The 26,023-nt window shown below is 40.8% G+C and overlaps 1 protein-coding gene across 3 annotated transcripts in view; it reads right to left on the bottom strand.

The window, feature by feature from the left end:
* Positions 1-2,499: 2,499 nt before the first annotated feature.
* Positions 2,500-26,023, bottom strand: part of MTR (5-methyltetrahydrofolate-homocysteine methyltransferase) — a 55,087-nt gene continuing 31,563 nt past the window's right edge. For 2 of the 3 annotated variants that reach the window (XM_081856351.1, XM_081856352.1), the window contains 15 exons: positions 24,814-24,903; positions 23,129-23,281; positions 21,735-21,842; positions 18,535-18,635; positions 17,926-17,993; positions 16,735-16,855; positions 14,977-15,058; positions 13,523-13,621; positions 13,291-13,366; positions 11,111-11,266; positions 9,681-9,877; positions 8,681-8,881; positions 7,232-7,424; positions 5,932-6,044; positions 2,500-4,758 (listed from right to left, as the gene is read on the bottom strand). In XM_081856351.1, the coding sequence (XP_081712477.1) occupies positions 4,672-4,758; positions 5,932-6,044; positions 7,232-7,424; positions 8,681-8,881; positions 9,681-9,877; positions 11,111-11,266; positions 13,291-13,366; positions 13,523-13,621; positions 14,977-15,058; positions 16,735-16,855; positions 17,926-17,993; positions 18,535-18,635; positions 21,735-21,842; positions 23,129-23,281; positions 24,814-24,903 (1,845 nt within the window). In that variant the 3' untranslated portion in view covers positions 2,500-4,671. Of the gene's footprint in view, positions 4,759-5,931; positions 6,045-7,231; positions 7,425-8,680; positions 8,882-9,680; positions 9,878-11,110; positions 11,267-13,290; positions 13,367-13,522; positions 13,622-14,976; positions 15,059-16,734; positions 16,856-17,925; positions 18,090-18,534; positions 18,636-21,734; positions 21,843-23,128; positions 23,282-24,813; positions 24,904-26,023 lie in introns of those variants that run through there. The other variant, XM_081856353.1, reaches the window with a different exon arrangement.

The following is a 26,023-nucleotide window of genomic DNA, read 5'->3' as shown; positions in this document are numbered from 1 at the left end:
CGATCCTTACCTTTGCACCCTGAAAATGCTCAGTCGTACTGTGGTGGGGAAATTGTACCGCTCTACGTCTACAAATTTTAGTTTGAAGTAAACTTCCTTCTAGCCTCTGCCTCAATATAATTACATTTTCTTCTCTCAGGTGAACTTACTTTAAACCACCTTGTAAGTCCTTTATGGTTTGTCCCAAAGAAACCACTTTCTAAAATCTTTATGGATCCTCACCCAAGCTGTTCCAAGCACTTGCTTACTCAAACCACAAAGCAATTACACAGTCAAATTTTAGTTCTTAGTTTAGTGGGTTTGAAGAGAAAAATAAGCATTTTTCTCTTCAAACCCACATCGGTGGTCCTTGCTAATTCCTCGAAAGAATTCAGGTAACTGAAGTTACTGTGCAATCTTCATGTGCAACGACTCTGGATAAAAGATCTCAAAATATCTGTCTACAGAACCAACTTCAGGTTGTGAGACTTCATAGGTGATCTCTCAAAGAACATCAGTTACATGTAAGCAACCTGCTATTTTTCCTTGAGGCCTCTGTGTAGTCCCACATATGCATGACTTGGTAAATGCAACTGTCCTTAGGAAAACAGGAAATGGAAGACTGCCAAATGCCAGCTCTTGTGTGCACAACCAATAGGGACGCGGGTGGCGCTGTGGCCTAAACCACTGAGCCTCTTGGGCTTGCAGATCGGAAGGTTGGCGGTTCGAATTCCCGTGATGGGGTGAGCTCCCATTGCTCAGTCCCAGCTCCTGCCAACCTAGCAGTTCAAAAGCACGCCAGTGCAAGTAGATAAATAGGTACCGCTGCAGCGGGAAGGTAAATGGTGTTTCCGTGCACTGCTCTGGTTTCGGTGTTCCGTTGCGCCAGAAGCGGCTTAGTCATGCTGGCCACATGACCCAGAAAGCTGTCTGTGGACAAACACCAGCTCCCTTGGCCTGAAAGCGAGATGAGCGCCACAACACCATAGTCGCCTTTGACTGGACTTAACTGTCCAAGGGTCCTTCACCTTTACCTTGCACAACCAATACTTTATGGTGAAAGGGGTGGGCGAAGTTGGAGCACTGCATTGGTCGGTGATGGAAATACCTATTGAAAGGACAAGGGATGCAGCCTTTTCTCTAGCAGAAGGAAACAGGAAAGGAAAATGTCCCACGATAGTTCAAAGTCAGATCATTTGGCTGGGTTACAGTACAACATTGTCTACAGTGGTACCTTGGCTTACAGACGCTTCAGGTTACAGACTCTGCTAACCCAGAAATAGTACCTCAAGTTAAGAACTTTGCTTCAGGATGAGAACAGAAATCATGCTCCGGTGGCATGGCAGCAGCGGGAGGCCCCATTAGCTACAGTGGTGCTTCAGGTTAAGAACAGTTTCAGGTTAAGAACGGACCTGCGGAACGAAATAAGTACTTAACCCGAGGTACCACTGTATATGCATAAGAAGAAAACATGGATCATCGCAGACCCCATGTAAGTCACTGGCCTCCTTATTGAGAACACAAGACTCCAAACTGGCATAGCTGGTTTTATAGATGGATACAGATTTAACAGAAGGGTTTTTGAGCTCTTGAAGATTCTTGAGATCTAGAAGGGGACCTAAAAAGACAAAGGAGCAAGGATAAGGATAGCCCCTTGCTGATGCTGAACCCTGTCGCTAAAGGCATTTGGATGGAAGTTTGGAGTAACACTTCGGTATTAACAACAACAACAACAATAAAAAAATCATACCACTATTCACCCAAAGATTACAGTACTCACCCTCTTGGAAGATGCCCCTGAGTCAGAGTGGGAAACTCTGGCAGGCCTAAGACCAAAGGGAGCTCACAGCCAGAGGCTCCATGGGTTGATTAGAAGCAATGGCTGGCGATGATACAGTTTCTTTTGGAAGTTAAGGCTGGAATTCCAGCCCCCCACCTCCATCCATCATAAATAACTCTTGTTGCTTTTTCTTTCAGTCTTATCCCTGAAGATTGTGGCTCTACTTACATTCATTTAATAAAAGAGAAACAAAAATGGACAAGGCTATCTTTGACTGAATCAAAATTTAATGGCAAACTTTTGAAACTCAGTCTCAATATGCATTTATAATACAAAACATTATGAAAGTCAGAATAATGTACTGTTACATAAAGCACGCACACAAGCTTTGACTATTTAAACATCCATTTTCATATTTCCTGCTGCGCTTCACAATGCTCTGAATCTGTTCTATTGTTTGGCAGTTTAATAATCAAAGTTCTTGTTTTTATCGACATCAGCTGCTAAGCAAGTTGCATTGCAGATGCATCAACGCCTAAAGGCAGCTTTGCTGGACTAGGTAACTGAAAAACAAACTTTCAGGAAGCAAGCAGCAGATTTTCCATTCACAGGCCTGGTTCACATGTCAAAGAGCCAGACTATGGCTTAGTGTGAACACACAAGCATTAGATTCTGCTGCTCCATTGAGCTAAGTCATGGTTTGGCATGTTGTCCAAATCCAGGTTTGTCTTAATAGTTCATGGCTAGTGATTGGTCCAGGAGAGCAAAACTATGATCCCCTGACACACTGAGGTAAACGATGGTGTAGCTCAGTGCAGTTGTAGGACTACTGAGGACAAGAAAAATGGCCAAAGTCTCTTCTTTGGAAGCCTGTGTATTTGCGCTAAGCCATGTTTTGGCTTAATGTGACACTGGCGTGCAAACCAGGTCACTGTCTTATCTATGCAGCTAGTATAACATTGATCCTTTTGTGAACTTGTCCTTCTGTAGTCAAAAGAAATCCACCCCGAGATATAGTTCTGTTTCCTCTGTGGAAATTGCTCTCCTGATAGCCTTATCTGACTCTCAGTCGTGTTATAGGCAAGGATTTCGTAAAGGGTAAAATCAGAAGTCCAAGATCATGGGGGGGGGGGGGGATCACAGTAACACAGCTTTCCATTCCAGCATGGAAACAGGGGCAATGCTCTAGTGCAGCGGTGAGGAACATCCTAGTCCTCCAGATGTTGTTGGATTGCAACTCCCGTCTATCCCAAACAGTATGACCAATGGTCAGAGACAACAGAAGTTTTAATGCAGTAGCACCCGGAAGGCTGAAAGCCCTGGGGCTATCTAAGTTATTCAAGGAGTATGGAAAGAAGCCATGCTGCAGCAGCTTCCATGATACTTGGATAATGGAACCAGGGTACTCAAACAACTTTTCCTCAAGCAGTACTGAATACACTTATTTCAGCTCGGCACATCACACACTGACTGGCAGTCTGAACCATTGGGGACATATCCATATGTCCACTCATCAAGAAGAACCTGTTAAGAATTGTCCATCACATTTCAACTGTTCTTGAAAGGATACACCTGACCTTTCAAGAATGTCAAACTTAGTCCTGTTTTTTACCTTGTTTTCTGGAGTCAGCTCTAATCTATTGGTCCTGGGACAGGATCTTGTCAAGTATAACAAAATTAGACGCTTCTTTGTAGCTTAAGAAATGTAAACTGTTTACTTTCACTTTATTGAGGCCCTGAGCAGAACCTATCAAAACCTGTTTATAAGTGATATTTATGCTTCTTTGAATAAGAGTGCTATTCTCATGCTACAAGATAAAATGCATGAAATTCTATTGTCGAAGTCTAATCTCTCAAACTGGGAAAATTCAAAGAATTGCACAGGTCTTCAAAAATGCAATTAGGTGGGGAATTTCAGTGGAGATTTCAAGCGACCGACCTTATTATGGCAGCGGGTAAGCTAGTGTGGTACCACACTTTAAGAAGTAAAGACCTAAAGACTTAGAGCATAATACGGTGGCAAATGTTGGTATATAACAAAAAAGACAGGCAAAGAGACTTTCCCCAGTAGTAACAGAAGAGAAAGCTTAACTACCTGTGAATATAAGTAGAAATTTAAAAATTCAAAGAATTACATGATTTTCCTGAGTCTACCAAATAGTTGAGCTACAGTGAACAATTGGGTAAGCTTATTTAGAAAGACAAAGGCTGAAAAGAGAAATTACTGTGGAAATCAGAATCAAGGCACTTATAATCTCTGTCAGATTTCTGACTCTATTTGCCATTATATATACACACAGTCCAATCAAAGAGCAGTGTCCTGTGATTGTATTCATATTCCTGGGCAGTGGGACATATCAGTGCAAATATTTGTCTTAACATAATTTTTTATGGCTGCAAATAAATAATAATGGCTGCGCTCAACCCAGTAAAAATATTCGCACAGGGAGACAATTATGGGTTATGGGCTCTGTGTAGTGTTTCATTAGTGCTCCTCTAACAGCACATTTAAATACTAAACTTTTCTGATTAAAAGCCCCAACATCTTAGCAAGTCAGGAGCATTTCATGTATATATTTATCTCTTTTATATCAGGCCCCAAAAATCAAGTGGGAGGACCTTTTAATTAGAAACATGATACATGTGAACCTGTATCTGTACATTAAATGGTCACCACATGTTGGGCATTTTAATTGACTTTCTATGGTGACCAAAAAGATTGACTCCATTGCCAAGATTTTTTAGCTTTTGCTGTGGCAGACACTGTGGCTTGTTGGGGGCGGGGATGAGGTGGTTGCCTCCATATAGTACCTGTTTCTTGTGCGTGAGTCCTAAGCTTTGCTGTTTCTTCTCATTTGTATCTTTCAAGACAAAAGCCCTAACGCACCCCCCCACCCTCAATGCACATACAGTTATTCTGGATCATATCCAAGAATGGGCCCCAGCCATTTTTCCACGTCTGCCACAGACATCTTTTTCCTTAAGGCATAATCTTCAACCTGCAGAATGAACCAAGAGAGGGATAATTTAGCATTTTAACAGCTGAGGCTTCAACTTCTCTGTGCAATCAAAGTATCTGAGAAATTAAGTCTCACCACCTCTGCTCTCTACACTTGCATCCTTTTTTATTTTTTAAAAAATGCATTTCTACATATAAAGTATAAAAACACACAAAATAAGACAAAAAACTAGACAAACTACAAAGACTTCCAAACTATTGCATCAAACACAAAATGTTCAAATTAGAATGTCAAAAATTGCAGATCCAAATTGGACATTAAAAAAATGATCCCAATGTACCTGCTTCTCCCCAAATAAACTGACTTGGACTCTGCGATCATCATCTGAGGCCCTTCTTTGTGTGCCTCCTCCATGAGAGGTCTCTCCATGGAAGGCGGCAGCACAAGAACGGCCTTTTCTGCAGCGGCTTTCCATCTGTGGAATGATTTCCCCAGGAAGGTTTCCCTGGCACCTTCATTACATATCTTTAGGTGCCAGGAAAAAAAATGTCTCTGTAACCAGGCCGTTGGCTCATTAAACAATCTATGGCCTTTTAAATGTGTTTGTTGGTTCATTCCAGTGAAACAACAGATCCAGGGCTAGTTGGTGTGACTACAGTCCTGTGTAATATGTGTCTGCAGAGGCTGAAATGGAATACAGGGCAACTCATCAGCTTTGCCAAGAGACCAAATCCACTTGGCTCCACCATGCCCTGAACTGTTTCTATTCCAGATGGTATTTATAAGTATTGCTATGTAATTTTGAAAGTTTCTTCTTCCCTTCCCAACCCGCTTTTTAGACCATAGTAAGCCTTTTAGATTGCCATGTCTTTTAAACAGTCCCTGCCCATCGGCTTAACAATCTTGGGTATTTTTAATTCATCTTATGTAAGTTACTCTGAAAGCCTTTTCTGCTAAGGAACTGGAGAGTGTGGGCCTTTTTTAAAAAAGTGTTTGTGATACTTCTTTTGGGATAGAAATCTTTAAAGACACAAAAGGTCTAAGGGAGTTCATGTCAGAAAGATCTTGTTTACAGATCTAAGAACTATTTTCAAAAAGGGTTTTACAGCATCCACCACATTTAAAAGAAATGGCCCTTATCAGATTGAAATATATAGTACTGGGAAGGCAAGAAAGGATGTCAAACAACTGCTACAGGTGCTCAGGCCTTACCTGATCTTTCAATATTTTCCCAACAGCAAAGTACTTGGATTCAGGGTTGGAAAAGTAGAGACCTGACACTGCTGAAGCAGGCAGCATGGCTAAGGATTCTGTCAGCTGAATACCTGCAAGCATCAACGGAAAACATTTGTGGTTTATTACTTAGAAGAGAGTGTTGTGGCTGGAGAATGTGTGATGTGCTTTGATTCAAATCCCACCTCAGCGAGGAACTCACAGCATGGCAAGCTACAGCGCTAGCCCATGCTACCCAATGTATAATATGGATGTTACGACACTAGTGTGCCTCACCTGAGGGTTAACAAGATAATTAACGTGAATCATTTCAAGCACTTAAAGAGGTACTGCTTTGGAAATAGGTACTTATGCTAATAACCCAATTTAAGGGCCACGGATCAGTGGCCTGTTAGCTGGGGGTTGATGGAGTTGTACTACAAAACAGCTGTGAGGCAGCAGGATGGAGGAGGCTGCCTCACAGCATTCTTATACAACATTATTTGGTTATACCGTACTGATTACAAAAAAGTATATTCTGTGAATGAGCTATTGTCATGGACTGGCTGGATGCAGAGGAGTGGTGGGAGGCACCGGTTGGGGAACCCCCCCAAAGGGAAGAAGGCTCAGAGCCAGGGGATTGGTGGTGGGATGACAATGAGTGTTCAGAGGGAGAAGAGGGAGTAGAGTGGGAGGAGGTGGTGTCGGAAGCTGAAGAGGTAACAGGGTTTAGTGAGGAGGGAGAGTCTGTGGCAGAGAGCAGTCCAGGATCAGAGGCAGAAGCAGAGGCTGGAGAGGAAGGGGTCAAGAGGCAGAGATGAGGCAGGCTGCTGAAGCCGCCAGGAGGTCCCTGTCCTACTGCAACCAGGTCTCTTCTGTGGTAAGAATTTGCTTCTACACCAGCTGTTTGTAATCCAGGTGAGAGTCCTTCTAACTAGCAGCAGAGCAGTGGGTTGGCAAGGTTGTCCTATTGCAACAGTTTTAATAAACGCTGGGTCCCTCCTGGATGCTGGGCTTGAGTTTACTTCCTTGGTTCCGTGTTTTATTTAATGTTCCCTCAACTGAGTACGAACAAGGTGGTACTGTAGAAGTTAATTCTTATCACACCTTCCCCCTGGTCTCCCAGAAGCAGAAGAGGATGGAGTAAAGACAGGCAAGGTGACAGAGTTATCAGACCACTTGGGAAGGACCCTGGGGAGGAGGAGACTTAGGGAGGTGTTGGAAGGCCAAAAAAGAGAAAATGTAAAAGGTTATTTAAAAACAAAAAAGTAAGTTTAAAATCAGACGTCAGCTAAAGTACCTGTTGCCTCCGCAATGTTTGCAAGTCTCCACATGGTGAGTTTTTCCAAGTGGTCAGGTTGACAGGGATACCCAGGGGCAGGACGAATCCCCTCATATCTGATCCTACGCAGGTCTGAAAATTCCAGCTGTTCACCCTCAGAGTAAGCCCAAAATTCTTTCCGGACCCTTTCATGCAGCTCCTCGGCAAATGCCTTGGAACAAAGCAGAAGCAAGTACTTAACCCACAGTTATTTTTATCTATCGCTTAAATGTGTTTCAGTATACTTTACTCATGACTTCAATTCATTACAGACAAGAGCCTTGAAGAAACCAGGTTCTTTCCTACATCTCCTTAGTTATACCGAAATGTTCATATAAAAATAAGCAGGGCCATTATTTCTGCACTTTTAACATATCCTTAAAAAATTCAGAACAGCTAAGCTGTGGAAAGACACAAACCCTGCTCCTTTGGCCTCCTGATATTCATATATTTGGGAGAGTATGATAACAGAAAAACTACCTCAGCAAATTAGATTTTCCAAAAGCCTGCTGAAACAGGAAAATTGGTATACTTTTATTTATTACTATTTTTATAAGAAATATGACTCCATAGGGACTCTGGAACAATATGCTCTTTTTTTGGCCCTCTCAGATGCATGTAAGTGGCAAGTCTGACGATTCCCTCACAAAAAAATAAAAATCTTCAAGAAAGTGTACTTATTTGGTTGTTTTCTGTCCATGAAACCAGTTTTAGTTGCTTATCATGTTCGCTTCATTGTTTTCAATTAGAAAAACCTGAATTAAAAATACAATCTTCAAATCAAAATTTTAAAAAATAGGAAAAACTTAAAACAAAAACTGAAATCCAGGCATTTTTTTAAAAAAAATCTCACAACACAGCCAGCTCAAATAATAATAAAAATTGTCATTGTAACAATCCAGTGGGAATTCTCTTAACTGACAATATGGACTACAAAATTACTAGGAGGGAAGGCAATGTGTGCAAAAGTTGTAAGGCGAAAGGTTTCAGAAACAGGGAGAACTAAGAGTGTTTATGTTGAAAGTTCACAAAATTATGGATGACTATGGTATAGCAATGTTTCCTCAGAGCAACAAAAGCTACCAGCTTAATTGGTCTACCAACAACTAGTAGTCATAATAATGAAGAAGAGACCCTTCCACGTTCTCTCGTGTTCACAGCAACATACCTTGTTGGGGAAATCCCAGTGTGAATTTGATGTCTGATTTGAAATTGGAAGATTTGTTTACCTGCATCCTTCTTTCTACTTGTTCACCAGACAGAAGACCAGAATGCTTGGGAGCTCCCCATTCAATCTACTCTAAAGAAAGCACAGCTTGGGGCTGGACTACGACACGCCTCCCGTCAGCTCTTTAATCCCTCTTGTCAATTAATTCACCTGGATCTCCTAGAAAACTGTTACATGAAACTTAACAGAAGTATAATTACCTCTGCTAAGCGATCTCCCAGCGCTTTCACCATTATGATATTGTAATCGTCAGACTGCTTCTCATATTCTGTGCATAGCTCATCTACTCCAAAGCATGCCACAGCGAAAAGACCCAAATAGTCAGGTATACCCGACTCCAGAGGTGATATGAAATCAGACAAGCAGTAATAGGGATCAGTAGAAGAAGAGTCTTTCTCAGCCTGCAATAATAAATGAAGGTCTAGTTGTATTTCTCCCCCCAATATGTTCGAACATATATGAAAACTTTTATGAGGTTATATTAAGATGGTGCATAATGCCAAAAGGCTGCACAAGATAAACAGAAACTCACAATTCTTCTTCCAAAATTAAATATATAAAAATAGAACACATATCAAAAGATTATGATATACCACTTACAGCCATATGGACTATAACAAACTCATCATCCTATATCCAATTCAAAAGTTAATTTAATGGTGTTTAAATATTTATTGAAAAGAATTATAAACAGATCTTTAACTTACAAGCCAAAGCAAAGCAAACACACACACACACACACACACACACACACACACACACACAGAGAACCCCCAAGGTCCACCAACCAGATACAGGTGCAAAATAGTGGCTCAGGAAGGTGTACATGCACTAAGTATTAAAGAAAAGGGTGCCTCTGAGCACATATTCAGTCCAAGAATGTATGATCAGTACAAAAAACTAGGAACCAAACTCTCAAGTCCTTTCACACGAAAATCCACTCCAGATTTCCCCTGTCAAGTGCTCCTTTCCAGTAACTTAATTTAGCATGGAGCTTTTTAGTTGTGGCTACTGTTAGAAAACTGCATGTCAAAAACTGTTACAGATATCCTGGCAGATCACCCAGATTTCTACCACTGGGTCCAAATACGTCAACCTCTGGTTTACCTGAATGAACATGAATTATACAAACTCCAAAACTACTTCGGGCACACAAGTCAACATACTTTTGATGTTAAGTAGAAGAGTTTTACATCCTACCTGTTGCCTTAACCCACAGAATTTAGCTATTGGTTCTGAAGACTGCACTTCCTCTTCTGTGGCATATAAATAAATGTCATCTTGAACACTCCGAGCTGGCCAGAATCCAACCAGACCTTTAGCTTTAAATCTGTTTTGCATAATCAAAGTTTTCAGCAAATTCTGCGCATCATTATAAACTTTTTTTGCCTCTTCCCCTAATAAAGGAAAAAGAATCCTTAAGCACATATGAAAAAATTAACTTAAAAACCGGTTGGGTGATCATTTTTCATTGTTTTGCAGCTATATCATAAAGTTCACTTCCTTTATTTTCACTGTTATAGTCTATTAATGACAACACATGGACAAAACTAAATACAGTATGAACCTGGGCTAGCATCAAATGTTTCAGAGCAAAAAAAATTTGCTGCAAACACAGTAAATGTAAACAGAACAGCATTGTAACCAAGTCTTCCATAAAAGCTACTAGGCTGCAACATTTTATTGCACACTAGTCTATCAACACATGCCTACGTTAATAAAATGCGGCCTTTTTCTTATTAAGTCAAATAATGCCTGGTCTTCTGAAAGTGATTCATAATCACCACAAGCAACTAGCTGAGTTGTTTATTCACAAACCTTTCATAAAATCTATTTGCTTTAAACCAAGGGTGGGGAACCTTTGGCCTGGGGAGCAAATGAGGCCTGCAAGCCTTGATCCAGCCCTTAAGACTCTTTTTGAGCAATGCCTCCACCTGAACGCCACACCCTTCACTGCTCTATATGTGCTTTAGGCTGTCTGGAACATGTCCTCCAGATGGGATAATAAGCCTTTTTGCTTGTTCGGAAGGAACAACGTGTGTTGGGATATAGAAGGTCACATCCATTGCCCTCCATTTTTGTCTTGCCACCACGGCAGTGTGGCTCCCAGAAGATTTGTCATGTTTCTACCCTAAGATGAATGGGGTATGGGTAGGATGGTGGATTCTTTGCTTTCGCCTGCTCCTGTCCGTTTACAGCTGATGTTTCATTAGCTGTCACAATTTTCCTACTGCACCAGCACATTAGTGAGCTTCAAAATGACTGACCAATCTCTCTCTAATTAACATGGCTCATGTGTACTATTGGTTCTACTTTGTGCATATTCACACAATTTGAAGATACAGTGGTACCTCGGGTTACAAACGCTTTGGGTTACAAACGCTTCAAGTTACAGACTCCGCTAACCCAGAAATAGTACCTCAGGTTAAGAACTTTACCTCAGGATGAGAACAGAAATCGTGCGGCGGCAGCAGCGGGAGGCCCCATTAGCTAAAGTGGTGCTTCAGGTTAAGAACAGTTTCAGGTTAAGAACAGACCTCTGGAACGAATTAAGTTCTTAACCAGAGGTACCACTGTACTCTTATCTACCTTTTAGATTCTCCACCACAGAATGCTACTGTGTTACTCACCCACTGTTTTATCGTTGAAGATTTTAGGAAATCCCCGGTTGGGATATTTGCCTCTGAGCTGCCAGACATCGAAAAATGGCTTCCAGTCAATGTATTCCACCAGCTTCTGCACATCATAATCTTCAAAGACTCTAGTGCCGAGGAACAGCGGTTTAACTGTAAAAAGCACAATGTGCAGATTTTGTAATTTGGAACATACTATGTGGGCTGCATCCACATCTGATGCACAGTGCATACCACTGCAGGTATTTAAAGCCTCAATACTATGGCAACTAAAATACAATCTTGAACTAGACAGGCAGGCTTACAGAAAATGTCTGCCTCTTTGGAAGGATGGCGAAATAAGAGTGTGTGGAATATCCAATGAGTCCAAGTTATAGGAGAACCACTGGATTCAAGTTTGACTCCCTCATACCAATTGATCTGTTTAAATATTACCAGCTAAAATTTCAAGCGCAAGCTGTGCTGCTCTGCAGCAAGGGTGGCAAAACAATTAATTTTATGGAATAACCTGTTTATGATGGCTTGAGATTTTGTAGAAAATAACTTGCTCCAACAGATGAAATAAGCCATTGTTATGTGAAAAATCATGCCAGCATAAAGCCATTGGTCACTTGGGTAGCCCCCCTTACATGCTGTATTCTGCAGTGCTCAACTGCAGACTGTCGTGGAACGTTCCCAATGTGCTAAATAATGTAAATCTCATACAATCCTCTCTACATGTCCATATTTGAAAGGGCAATCTTGCTTTGATGCAAGGCTGCTCACAGCTACCATTCACCCTGGACCCTGAATCTGCGTTGAGGAGGAAAAATGCACACTTGGCTCTACAGTATGTCCAAAACTAGTACTATTGATAAATCAGGTCATACCATCATGTCAGTATCACACAGCTAAGTTTTCAATAACTATACTTCTCTTCTCTTAAGTCTTTTCTTAAGAAAATAAGGGTCTCCAGCCTGGAGTTAGCAAAAGTGCTCCCTCAATACAGTTATGTTCTGTGAAGAAAACCGGACAAAGAGAGACTCAAAACGTCTGCCTTTGCTACAGATATTCTGTAGTGATATCTAGAACCTACCTGCCAATTGTATCTATAAGGAGCTAGAACCATGTTGTCCTTTCTGTTTCATTAACTAATTAGGGGCATAAGAAGCTGCCTTACACTGAGTCAGACCATTGGGCCATCTAGCTTGTCTACTACCTACACTGACTGGCAGCAGCTCCCCTAGGTTCAGGCAAGGAATGTTTCCTAGTCTGACTTGGGAGATGCCGGGAACTGAACCTGGGACCTTCTTATATGAAAAGCAGATGCTCAAGCACTGAGCTATGGTCCTTACCAAGCTCTCTCTCTGTATGAATAGGCCTAACATAAGCAAAACTATGTTCTGATGCAAACAGATTTTAATAATTTTTACTTACCCTTTTCAGCTATTACTGATAAAAGTGTATGGTAAACCTTTAGGGAAGCTGGCACTTAGTAGCTCAATTAGATCTCCAAGCTGAGGAAGTCATCCACTCTTCAAAACATGCAGGAACCGTACTAGTCTTGAAATTCAGTAGGAGATATAGATAGAACTTCTAGCCCAGGGGTGGGGAATCTTGGGCCTGGAAGCTGCTTATGGTACTCCAGGCCTCTCTATCTGATCCCAGGGACTCTCTCTAGGCCCTACTCTGCATCCTCCTAGTGTTTCTTGCCTGGCTGGAATGTATCCTTGAACTCCCACCATACCTCTTGCTTGCCTGGCTGGATGATACACAAGGTTATACGGACGTGTGTAGAAACTAGCATATTGTACAAAAGGTAAAATTTACAGACATCTGGCATGTGGCCCCCAGAAAATGGTCCAGAAGGGAATATATAGCCTATGGGCTGAAAAGGGAAAAGGGTTCTCCATCTTATCCAAATCACCAAGTGACTCCTTAGGGAGGGAGGGTAAGGGGAGAGTAAGGAAAGGGTGAGAACCCTCCAGACGATCCCAGGGATGTGGCATAGGCATTTGGCTTCCACCCATAACTTAAAATAATTATTTTTAACATTTTGTGACAAAAAGCTAAAATCCGAAGAAATACTCAGATTAACTGAAGTCAAGATTGTTTTCAAATCAGTTAGTCCTCCTGAAGAGAATAAATCTTCTGTAATCTTATAAGGCAGAAAATGGTTTCTTAAAAGGCAAACTAACCTGGTTTTGATTCAGTTAGCCAATCATAATAAAAGCCCTTATTCCTCGCCTGCTCTAGTGATAAATATCTCCTTTCCTGCGTAGGGAAAAAAAGACAGGTCTTCAGTTCGGAGCAAGCAACTATATCAGTTGATTTATCTGGTTTTTTAAAAATAAATGGCATGAAAGAAAAGCTAGTAATGACTAATGACTAGTACACTTGACATTAAGAAGGTCTGTTAGTGCTCTTTACCTTGAGAGAATCATAGTGGTCCTGTCTAATGTCTTCATATTCCTCTTGTATTTCTTCAAAGAAGTCATCCTTTAGATTCTCATCTAAAAGCTGAGAGCACTGAAATGAACACAGCATGCTGATTAGACTTGAGGGTGATGTAATGCAACTCAATACCTCTCCATCCTTCTCTGTCAGGCACTTAAATTCCCTCATGAAGTTATCAAGTCCATAAGAATATGGCTAATAACGCCCACCCCCAGCCGAAAAAATAAAAATGAAGTTAAACTGCCAGGGAAAATATGATTGCTTTGAAGTGCTTCTGGGTATGGTTCCTCTTTATCTTTTCTCAAGAGGGCTATTTAACACACAAAGCTTGCATGTGAAGGTGCTGGAGCTCACACAGAGACTTAAAAAATAAACATGTGAATGAGTTCCGACAGCAAGACTGAAAGGGAGGGAGTGGGATGAGGGGGGAGGTTTATCTTTAAGCTTTTTCTACTATAAACTCAAGTTTATATGAAGGCAAAAACGTCACTTATTCTTGTCCCATTAAAAAAACCTTTAAATAGGCCCAGGTGCCTTCTTACTGCCACTTAAAAAGGACCAAAGGCTGTAGATTCCATTTACAGAGCAGTAAGGAGTGTCAATATTTCCCTCCACAGAACTGGAAAACCATTTAACTCTATACAGAGGCAGCAGAAGCCATTTTAAATCCTAGTGACACGGTTTAGAGGACTTGTGTCTCATCTGTAAGAGGGAAGAGTCTGAAAATGCAGTAGCTGAAACATAAGTCTAGCAAAGCATATCAAATATATTTCCAAATCACAGGCAAGCCACTTCTGAGATTTCTATTATTCATTAAGCAAGCTGTTATAGTCAGATTTAATTAAACCCTTGACTGCCTTAAGCATTCAAAAACAGCACCCCAAACAGAAAAACACGGTATGATATGCAGAAGTCTTTACAAACGCAGGATTTGTTTGGTAATATCTTACATTTTCTCGTGTAAATTGAGACATTCTTAAAATAGTTATGACCAAATGTATAATAAGAGTTCAGTTTCATGGATACTGCAAGTACCAACTGTTACAAGCTCAAACAAAGCTTCAAACCACTGTCTGCCTCATGAAGGAGAAGGCAGGGGCCTGTATTCAATTGCCCTGTTGGGGGAAAAAATCCCGAAGCATAATGATTTGGTCACTGATGGAAATATAATGCTGTGCTGAATGAGCTAAATCTGGTCCACTAGAATTAATCTTACCTTTGTAAAATACATTACAGGCAGCAACCATTTTGTGTGGGGGTTCCGTTCCTGCCCCCCCTTCCATGTGTCATGCGGGGCGCACATAAGCCTGCATCACCCTACCCTTCCGGGTCCAAAATGACCCGCACATCTGCTGTCACACATCAGTTGGACATGCAGAAAATGTTCACCGCTTGTACTAAAGATGGGACTAGAAATCACAACTTACAACCACCACACTCTTGGAGGCATCTAGGACGTGGACAACAGGAGCACTGTATCGTGGAGCAATTTTTACAGCTGTATGTGTCCTGAAACGACAGAAAAGACATATAGGAAAGCAACAATATGAACACATATAGACTCAGCATCAAGCTAATGTTCAAGCATTTTTGTGCCCCAATGGGAATGCTATAACATAAATCACGCAAAACTCTCCCGTTCTCCTTTTAATGATAGTCCATCTGCATGCGTAAAGGGGCACACTCCACACTTTTTACAAGATCTTCAAGGACCTGTACTGTTTTGCTAATTCCTAACAGGGTACACGGCAATCACAACATGTCAAGATTGGGGAGCAGAGGTTGTCTTAAGGCGTCCCTATCCCTTTGGAAGGCCTTCAATTCTTAAAAGAGTGTCAGAGTTTCATTTGTGAATATATACATATTTTTAAAAACCACTGGTTCTTTCGGAATTATTTTCTTAGGGAGAAGTGTCTGCTGCAAATGAAAGCAATTTTACACTGCTGCATTTCCTCTTTTTTTGGCATCATTCTTTAGCTGTGCCTACAGACACTCCAGATTTTACTTAGGGGGTGGAGGTTGCTAAGCTCTACCTTCCCCTCCAGCACATAATGTTGTACTGTGCACGACAATGGAGTGGGAGGGAAAATTTGTGCCTAACTGTTCTCTGCCAACATCTTCAGCTGTCACGTTCATCTAAGTCTCTCTTCTGACAGCATATCCCCTTCAGAGCAACCTTTTTCCCCAGTCTTCTAAATGCATTCCCCTAGGCTTGGATAAAGCTCCTTTTTGACAGTCGAATGAGCCCTTCATGCCAGGATTTAGAATCCTGACACGCAAAATCCTGAGAATGCCAACTTTAATTTATTTTTGAACCATGAATTAATTTCCGTGGCTGCAGCAGCAGCAAGAGTGGATGGCAGCAAGTATTTCTAGCATGGTATTCAGGATAGAATAAGTTGTCCCAACTTCACATTCATAAATTGCTATATGGACTGGAACGCAACTGGAGGAAACTATTTGGAAACTTTGTCACACAGGTATATTTGCTGTTTCCATCAAGCCCAGTTTTTCTCATTCTACAACATATTGGGTAGGATCTAGACTTCACAAACTTCTATTGAGAGAAGGGACAAAGATCCAGTGGAGCCTCCCACTAGAGGAAGGGAAAGGAAACACTTATTGCCTGAATTCCCCTTCTGCCTACAGCATCACCTGCCAGATCCTTCAGAGCAGATTTTAAAAAATAGCCTCTCATTTTCCTCCAGTAGAGTACCCCATGGGTAGAGGTCCACCCAACTGCAGTCATTAATAAATGATCTTCTTCTATTCTTCATGTTTATATTTAATTATTTCTAAATGCATAGGGTGTTTATTTCTTTTAACTGTTTTTGAAGTCTTAATTTTGCTACAGCAAATCTGTACTTCTGAAAAAAGAAAAATTCACTGTATATCTCATGTCCTCTACTTAATCCTCTTGAAACATCAGCTTCAACATTACCTTTTTTATTAAAAAAAACGCCACATTTTTCTTTACTTCACTTTAAACACGCTAGAGCAAGTACTTGAATGCATTTTAATTAATAAATATTGGTTTAAATAATGTTAATTATCCAAAAGTTACATTTAAAAGGTTAAATTAAGAATAATACTGCCTCTATTAGATGCCTAACATTCTGGAGAACAACTTATTGCATATTTACATTTGCTTCTCTGTTGGACATACCAAAAAGGACCCAACTTACTTGGAAGTAGTTGCTCCTCCAATCAGCAAAGGAATCTTGATTTCTAATCTCTCCATCTCCTTAGCAACAAATATCATCTCATCCAAAGAGGGTGTGATGAGGCCAGACAAACCAATGATATCTAAAAAATGGTTAGAACTACTTTCATCCACAAGGTTCAATAGCCATTTCAGACAACAGCAACAAGAAGCAACCAGCCAACTGTGCAGTGAGCTCATGGCCTTGTCTAGATGTTTCCACTAACATTTCATTGCCCTAGACATAGTTCTAGGACAGTGGTGGGAAAACCACTGTCCCTCCAGATGTTGTAAGAGCCCAACTCCCAACAGGCTTATGCAGGGCTGGAAGAAAGGACTGTGACATTGCCCCCCACTGCCCCATCCTCCACAGTGGCACACTCCACCTCTTCCTCTTCCTCTTCCTCATCCTGTTCCCCATTGCCTTGGTTTGTTTTTTTGCATTGCCACATTATGACATCAGAGGGAGTGTTGGGGCACACCATTTTGCTTCCCCAAACAGTTGAGAAAATTGCTCCATTCCACCTCATGACTGGGCCAGCGCTGACCCCAGCCAGCATGGCCAACAGCCAGGGATTGTGGGAATTGTAGTCCACAACTTACGGAGAGACACATGTTTTCAATCCTGCTCTCAGCACTCTATTAATCTGTGAAAGGGGTATCAATGAAATATACAACATCCAGAATATCTGCCTGGCACCAGCATTGTTATGCTTTTGCTGCCAAGCAAATATACTTCTATTCCTCCAGGAATTTGATGTAACATGATGTAACTCTCTTATAATGTTGATTTCTGTACAGTGGTATACAAATCTTTTAAATACATAAAACACAACTGTAGTGTGTAACATTTTAGGAGGTAAAATGATTCAGTACACCTCTGAATTAAAAGGTATTAAGACCAGAAAAAACACATACAAACTCCAATAGATTCAGATCAACCCATTATTTGTTACTCAAAGTCACAACACGCCTGTTTTTTCCAACCTCCTAAAGGCATCTTAGTAATTGAAGTTCAAACAAACCAGAGATTGTACTGATCTATCTGCTTAGCATTTCCCCAAGATTACTGAAAATTAACCTTTCAAGATGCAAATTCAAGATCATAATTTCAATGTGTGGGTTTTTTGTTTTGTTTTTTTAAGATTGACAAATGGTGATGAAACTCTCATACCTGCTTTGTTCTCAAGAGCAGCTCTGAGTATCTTGTCACATGGCGTCATGACTCCCAAATCAATAACTCTGGAGGGGGAGGGAAAATGGTACTTTGCTAGTCATCATGTGCCATGTGCTTAATTAATCCATTTCTGCTATAAGGTATTATGAAGATCACTTATCCTGTTAGGAAGGCCAAAGGGAACAGCATTTGGCTTTTAATCTTTCCAGACAGCTGATCAGCCAGACATCAGCCTTTTCCCAGCACTTTATTGCCCAACCATTCCGTCAACCCCCCTCCCCATTCTGAGCTGCTACCACATTTGCTCAAGTATATCTGGCCTGCATCTGAACCTGATCCCATGGCCTGCAACTTCTTCCCTTGGAAACAACAGATATGACTGGGGAAATACTGTGGTACTAGGGGAACCAATTCCCTCTGCAATTCCTGGTTCTGTTTAGGACAAATTGCTCATCTGTCAAGCACAGCTGACTCAGAGAACTAGCAGCTTAGTCAAAATGTTGTACACCCCACTTGCAGAAGGTGATTCTAATATTCCCAGTGACAACACAAAGCAAGGGGGTGGTGGAACGGGACCCACAAGGGCACGAGGTCTAATCTAATTACCTGAAATTATTGCATCCCAGAACAACTCCCACAATGTTCTTGCCAATGTCATGCACGTCACCTTTCACAGTAGCTAAAACAATTGTGCCATGGTAGGGGTCCTGCAAGAGTTAAAACAAAATCTGCAGGATTTATGAATATTTCCCATCTGAGCAACTTGCATGGTATAAATGGCTGGTTTATTGAAGCAGCTGTTAATACCAGCTTTTTTAAAGGCAGAAACAAATATTTATGAATCACATAGCATAGTTGTTTTTTGTATACAAATATACATCTTCCTTATGAGCTTCTCATAGGCATCTATTCTAGATGGCCACTCCATCAACAGAATGCTGGACTAAGTAGGCCTTTCGTCTGATACAGCTATTACTGTACTATTATTACTGCACACATAATTTAACTAATCACAGAATGGAAGGCATAACAGAAAGAATGAGCATGGCTTCAACAAACAACCCATTTGGAGAGCTCCCTCACTGGGCACTGAAAGAAAATGTGTTCATTGAGGAGAAGTAGCTGCTAATACTTTATAGCATTCCTGTGGGGTTGTCTACAGGGTTCCTTCTTTCTCTTCTGTAATATTTAAGGGATAGCCAAGGATGTGCCCTCCAGATGTTGTTGGCTACAACTCCCATGGCCCCCAACCATTGGCCTTGCTGGCTAGAGTTTCTGCGAGTAGTCCCTACATCTGGAGGACATCAGCATCGACTACTTCTGAATTAGGCCTTTGGAAGAGACCTATTCCCCCCCCCCCCCCGCCCCAAGGCTGTGCTAACTCAATTCGTGCAAAACCCTTTTCGAACTGCACCAATTGATGGCACATCCAGCTGTTTAAACCTGCATCTGCCCCAATCATGCAGATGGCAAAGAGTGGGGAGTCCAGTTTTAAAAGAGACAGGGGTGCATGGATGAGGAAAGGTGAACCTCCCCTCCCGCATTACATTACTTCCCCCTCAGCACTTTTCTTTCAACAGGACTCATATTCAAAATCCAATGTGGGGGGGGGGTGACAGAGAGGGGTAGGAATTGGGAAGTTCTGACAATGTGGCTTATTTGCCCCATAGTCCAGGATGTGCCTGAACCCTTTTTGTTGTGCATCCATTTTGCTTTCCAAATCTGTGCCTCTAGCCCAAGTTTTATACATGGCTGAAACACACCTGGGCTCAAAACAAACAGATCTGGAGCCATGATGTGCAATCTGGGTCTTCAAAATCTTTTACATCACCTATAATCTTTAATAAACAAACAACAGCAGCAACAACAACAACAACACAATAGCAACAATCTTTGATGCCTGAGAAACATTGTATTTATTACAATGATTAATCTCCTCTGTCTTCCTAAAATGTAGAGGTTTGGGGAGAATTGAACATTCGAGAGTATGCCAAGTGACTGCGCCATCCAGCATTATTCTGCATTGTATTCATGAACACTCAAAAGCCTGCACAGCTGGGGCAGAAAGGCACATTCATTTAATCAAGCTGAAAGAAAACAAGTAAGTATAGTGGACCGGTCCAGCAATGATTGCAGATCTAATTGGTGATGGAAATCCTACAAACAAACAGGAATGAAGTACTGAAGGAGAAGAGGAAAAATCACCCAACCGCAGACAGTGCTGCAATGTGGACCAGGACATGCGTTTGATTTAAAGATGTCTTCTACGTAAAAACAAGATCATTTCAAGCATTAAATGAATTGGAGCATTCTAATACTGGGCAGAGAACCAAATAGCTTTCCTTTTCGATCCTGGCACAAGCCTGCAGGCACAGCCATTCATTCTAAAACATAATAACCAGTGCTCTGTATTTGCTGATGTTCTGGCACTACGGTTACTGCTCTGGGGGTAACTGCACTCCAGAGAGAAGCCATGCCAGCAGACATGTATATTATTTTAATGCAGGACAGCAGTGTTTTCTCATTGTTAATGCACACCATTTAGGGGCTAACAGAATCTCTCTGTGTTATTGTTTGCTAGCAATAGCATCCAGAATTTTCTGTAGCACCAACCAAGCAATAATACAGGATTGGCCAAATTCTGTAAACATACATACATTTCCCCATTTAAATACCAATATGCCTATAAGATAAAGACACACACCACAGTTGAACTCCTAAGCTAGCTATTGATTGTTTTAAATGTTTCCCATAGCCTTTTTTTTGTGTGTGTTAGCTCATTCTGGTTTCTTACCCAAATGTCAAAGACAGCATAAGTGTCTCAGTTTGTTCCTAAATCCAATACAACCTTCGCAACAATTGGAACTACAAGAACAATTGCTGTCATTTAATTTTCACGCTTGTTAGGAATGAAAAATCCTGCTATAGCAACAATCCTCAGGTTCTTTCGAGCCCTATGATTATTTCCAATATGGGAGCAACTAAACACCAGTTTGACATATGCTTCCCAAGGAGGCACAGATCTGTATGTAAAAACAGGAGGCGTTCCATTCTGGAGAGCATTTCACCATGTTGCTGTCATGTGATCAGTCTCCTCTTGGGAATCAACCTCAAGGGGGGGAAATGGTGACAGTCCAAGGCAGATGAAGCTGTGCAAATGGCTCGGCCCCTGTGCTGCCAAAAAGCACCCTCCCCACAGTAATTTTTCAGCTTAAAAACAAACAATTGTGCTGTGTGTGTTTAATAAATCAGCCTCTTATAAATTGTTTGAATGTGCAATCATACAAATAGCTCTTCAGAACAACATACACCATAAAAAGGCAGACACCAACCAGAACCATAGGAGAACAGGCAAAACGGACAAGGAGATCAGGTTTTGTTATGGGAGGTGTGTGTAGCATTTGAAGAGGAAAGATGGAGGGAAGCTGGGCTCACCCCACTGAGACAAAAAGCCATGCTTTTATATCTGTCTGCACACGCCCCAAGGTATTTGGTGAAAGTGCATCCAATGTCCAGGACAATTAGGTGCAGAGTTTATCATGATGGATCTCTGTGCAGCATTGGCTACCGTTACTTACTGGGCATCTGTTTTTATTGGGGAAAGTGTCAAAAGGCAAATTTTATACGTTACAGCCAACCACCTGTTTCCAAAAGCAAATCAACTTGTCTGTTTTACAGTGATTGCTGCAACCAGCATTATATGAATACATGCCTCACAATAAACTTTGCTATAACCTGCAAGGTTCTAACACAACCATGGAAAAAATTCATTAAAGAGAACCAAACAATGTAGTGTGTAAACTTGCCTCTTCTTCTGTGGAACCTGACAATGCACGCATTTCCTCTCTTTCCTTTTCCATGAAGGGAATCAGATGACCAACAGCCTTCTTCATAACACGAGCAGATTTGATAACCTAGATGCCCAGATTCAAGGGAAGAACCAATTACAGCTATGTGTTTAGCTAAGAGTTCATTTTTAAAATAACAACAACAACCTCGATCCATCATGCAAATTAAACCAGACTATCAATAACCTCCAATTAAAAACACACTTTAGTATCTTCCCTATTCTCTGCTGCCTAGAAACTCCTGCACTGATCATATTAACATGCCTCCATGCTGCTTAGCCCATTCACTATGATCCATCTCTATGGGCTTGCTCAATCACTGTGTTGGCCAAGAAATGTGAATCAATATCTGGATTAATGGAGTGCCATTGGACAACTGTCTGCAAATGTAAGGAGAGCCCACATCAGCTAAACTGGCCCTACTGTGAGGCACAAGTGCTTTTGAGGAACTTGTAGATAAAACTAGAAATAAATTAACAAAAAATAAATAAACAACTCTGTGAACACATTACCACTATACTAAGAGTGAATACCAAGAAAAGGAATAGACAAATTAAAAGAATTATGTTGCAGGCTGGCCTGCCAACATATAGTAGTCGATAACAGCATATCCAGAAAGCTACTAGTTTATAAAGAATTGTCACTTATCCTGGAAGGCTGAATATAGGACTGCCCTTAGCTATTAGGGAAGATGAAAACAGCATCCATTTCACTGTTTAGGGTATGCCTAGCTTCTTGAACTGTCGAATGCTGGAGAGACCATTGATCAGTGGTATATAGCACACTCTTCGCATGCAGGAGATTCCAGGTTCATTCTCTGGCATCACTAGTTAAAATGGGCTCAGTTAGCAGGTGACAGGAGAGTCACTGCCAGAAATATAGACAATGCTGTTTTGTTTTACTGCTCCACTCTGGGAGCCACCCAGAGTGTCTGGGGGAACCCAACCAGATGGGTGGGATATAAATAATTCAACTCAACACAATACAATACAAACAGTGCTTTTTCTGGGGGGACGCAGGGATACGCTTACCCCTAAACATTTTGTGAATCTAAGTTTGGCCTGGTTGAGGGGCAGTATTTCTATATTAGTAGGAAAATGAGACTATCCCTAAACATTTTTTTAAGGAAAAAAGCACTGAATACAATACAATGCAACACAATACTAATACTAATGATGATGATGTAGTTTGATCTGGTATAAAAAAACTTTTGTGTTCTACTGGTACAATTCCACTGTCTGGGGCACACCGTAGGTAGAACAGGCTATTGGTCTGGTAATTAAATTATCTATAAATCATTCATTTTCATAGATATTAATGGTTAATAGAAAATTCTCATCATTCTTCTTTACCTGTGGTAGAAACATCTTGCCAGCTCCAAAAAGATCACCCACTGTTTTCATGCCGTTCATCAGAGGCCCCTCAATTATATTCAGAGGTCTGGGATACTTTTCTTTGTTTAATCTAGCTTCTTCTGTGTCTTCAATCACATATTTCTCCATACCCTGGGGGCGGGGGGAGAGAGACATAGTATTAGTGTGCTCATGCACTGCTAAAATAAGCATAATCATATTACACTAACCAGAGTGGGGAGCTGCAGAGTCTCCGAAAAACGAGGAAAGGACAGAGGAAAAGCAGAGAGAAGAAAGTCTCCCTCCTCTTTATCTACAGCTGCTTTTGCTGGAAGTCTGCAGGGGGAAGGACTGGGTCTTCACAAGCAGACACAAACACAGCCCATCTCTATGAAGGAGTGTTACAGAGCATCACATGGCAGCGAACAAATATAAAGTCAAAGAAAGTCATCAACGAGTAAAACAAATCAGCAACAGAAACCAAACATTATACAAGCAACATCAAATGAAGTTGAAAGCAGCAGAAAACTTTTTCAGGAGTGAGTCTGATAAAACAGAAAATGAGAAGGCCACTCATAGGTATTCCAGGAGCAAGGTGGCCCTGTTCTTAATTGCCTCATTTCAAAAGGGAGGGGGCACTTCAAGCAAGGCTTCTGAAGGAAGTTTTAAAGAGTGACAGATGGTTCTTCAGTTCTTCTGTTGATAACCACATCCCTCTTCACACTTGTAGCCAGAGGTACACTCAGTAAGGCCAAGTGGGGAAAAAACCAGTTAAGTCAAAATGAGCTTAGTCGGTTGCTTTCAACCACAGTTTAAAATCTGTACCGCTTTCTCTCCTCCTTGAGCATAAGTCTGGATTGATATTTAAGATAATTAAAAATAAAGTTGGGAAATTCGATTTTTGTTATTATAATAATAAATGACTTCTTTAAAAAAGAAAGACAGATCTGTTACACCTTTGGTGATTTTTCTCATATATGGATTTATGTTTTAATATCAGCTTTTCATTTTATATGTTATATAGCAAGAGTTGACTTGCGGCTGATACAGCCTTAGAATAACGTAATCTGCAAAACTATCCATGGTAGGAGTCAGTAATCAATACATTTACAATCACCATGATTGTAAGGAGTTGTTGCAAGGTTATCTCAGGTGAGCAGATTTTCCAGATTTCATTACCTGTGAATTACAAGGTTGTGTGTCTTGGAAAGCTGGCTTGTGCAATTTTGTAATGTTGTGAAGTACATGGGTTGCATCTAGCATTAGTTCTGCACAGAATGGACCCGCTGAAATTAAGGGACATGACTAATTCAGGTCCTTTAATTTCAATGAGTCTATCATAGTATAACTTGGTACAACCCTATGTCTGTAAGAAGTGGCTAATACTCACTCATTTCCAGTCATTAAGATAAGTCCTGCCAAACACGTTTCCACCTGAATTCTATCTGTATTCCTCCTTCCATCACAAAGAAATCCCGGGAGGATTTAAGTTGGACAGGCTAAGAATATTACGCTGACACCTTCCAACAACCTTCTCCTCAAATCATTCTTCAATCAAGGAATTCTACTCTTTAGAGGTTCAAAGTGCTTGATAATAAGGAAGTATACAAAATTATAATTTAAGTAGAGTCTGTTTGAAGAGAATAGACACTGGCTTTGATATGGAAAAACACATAAAAAATCACCTTGACAAGGGCATACTCCAGTCTTTCCTCCACAGAGCCATTTCTCCATTCATCTGTCTGTACCACTTTCTTTCCTCCTTGAGCATGAGTCTGGATTGATATTTAAGGTAATTAAAAATAAAGTTGGGAAATTAGATTTTTGTTGTAATAATAATAATAATAATAATAATAATAATAATATGACTTCTTTAAAAAAAGAAAAAGAAAAACTTGAAAGCATTTGCCATTTTGAATCATACAGCTTGAACTCCCTCTCAAGTGGAGACTTCTGGCCCAAGGAAAAGATACAGACTAAAAGTCTTCCCCCCCCCACAGCAATCCAGATACCTTCTGTAGATGGAAGGCTGATTGGGTGAGGACTTAAGTAGGTGGTGAATGCACAGTCTTTCATACATTGTTAAATTACAACTCATATCATCCCTGGTGATTAGCAGGCCATCTTAGCTGTGAGTCCTAGAAGACCTGCTCCCACCCTTGCAGATCTTTTTACAACTAGCCCAGGAGGGTGACTGACTCCAACTAACAAAAGCTGAGGCTGCCAAACAAGATTCTTGGGCTGACTACTTTTGTTACTGTTTGCAGTTACCTAATTCTTTTCATGCTGTAAGCCACCTTGAGCATAGCTTGAGCTATGGAAAGGCGGCATACAAATAAAATGATTGACTGTGTTCTCATTCAAATGAATCTCAAAGCGGCTTACAAACAGAAAACAACAACAACATTCTAGAGCCTAATAGAACATTATAAGTACAGCTGAAAACATATAAAATAATTAACAAATCATCAGTAAAACAATTACAATCTATAAAACACTATTAACAAAGCAGCAACTAAAACAATAAGCTAAACATCACAATTACAGCAAAAGTCATATTATGTTATTAACTAAACAATGCAGCATTTACAATCCATAAAATATTAAGATTAGCTAAATAGCAACTAAAAAAACAAGCTAAACACTGTTTAGTTCATACACACTCCACGTCCCTAAGACTCATAATAGTTCACTCTATTCCGTTCATTGGCTCTGCCCCTGCATGCATTCAGGATAAGGGCTGAAGTGCATACAAACTATATATGCAAGTCTCCATCTGCATGACTGAGAAGGCTCGGAATACGAGTATTCCTGATCACATGCTCAGAACCAAGGTGCGTACAGCAGCAAGGAGGAACCTCCAGCCTATGGGCCAGATCTGGCCTACCAGCCCTC

This window comes from Podarcis erhardii (assembly GCF_964252035.2).
Source record: "Podarcis erhardii genome assembly, chromosome: 3".
NCBI lineage: Eukaryota > Metazoa > Chordata > Lepidosauria > Squamata > Lacertidae > Podarcis > Podarcis erhardii.
Note: the sequence above shows the minus strand (reverse complement) of the source record. Positions and strands in the feature narration are given on the sequence as shown.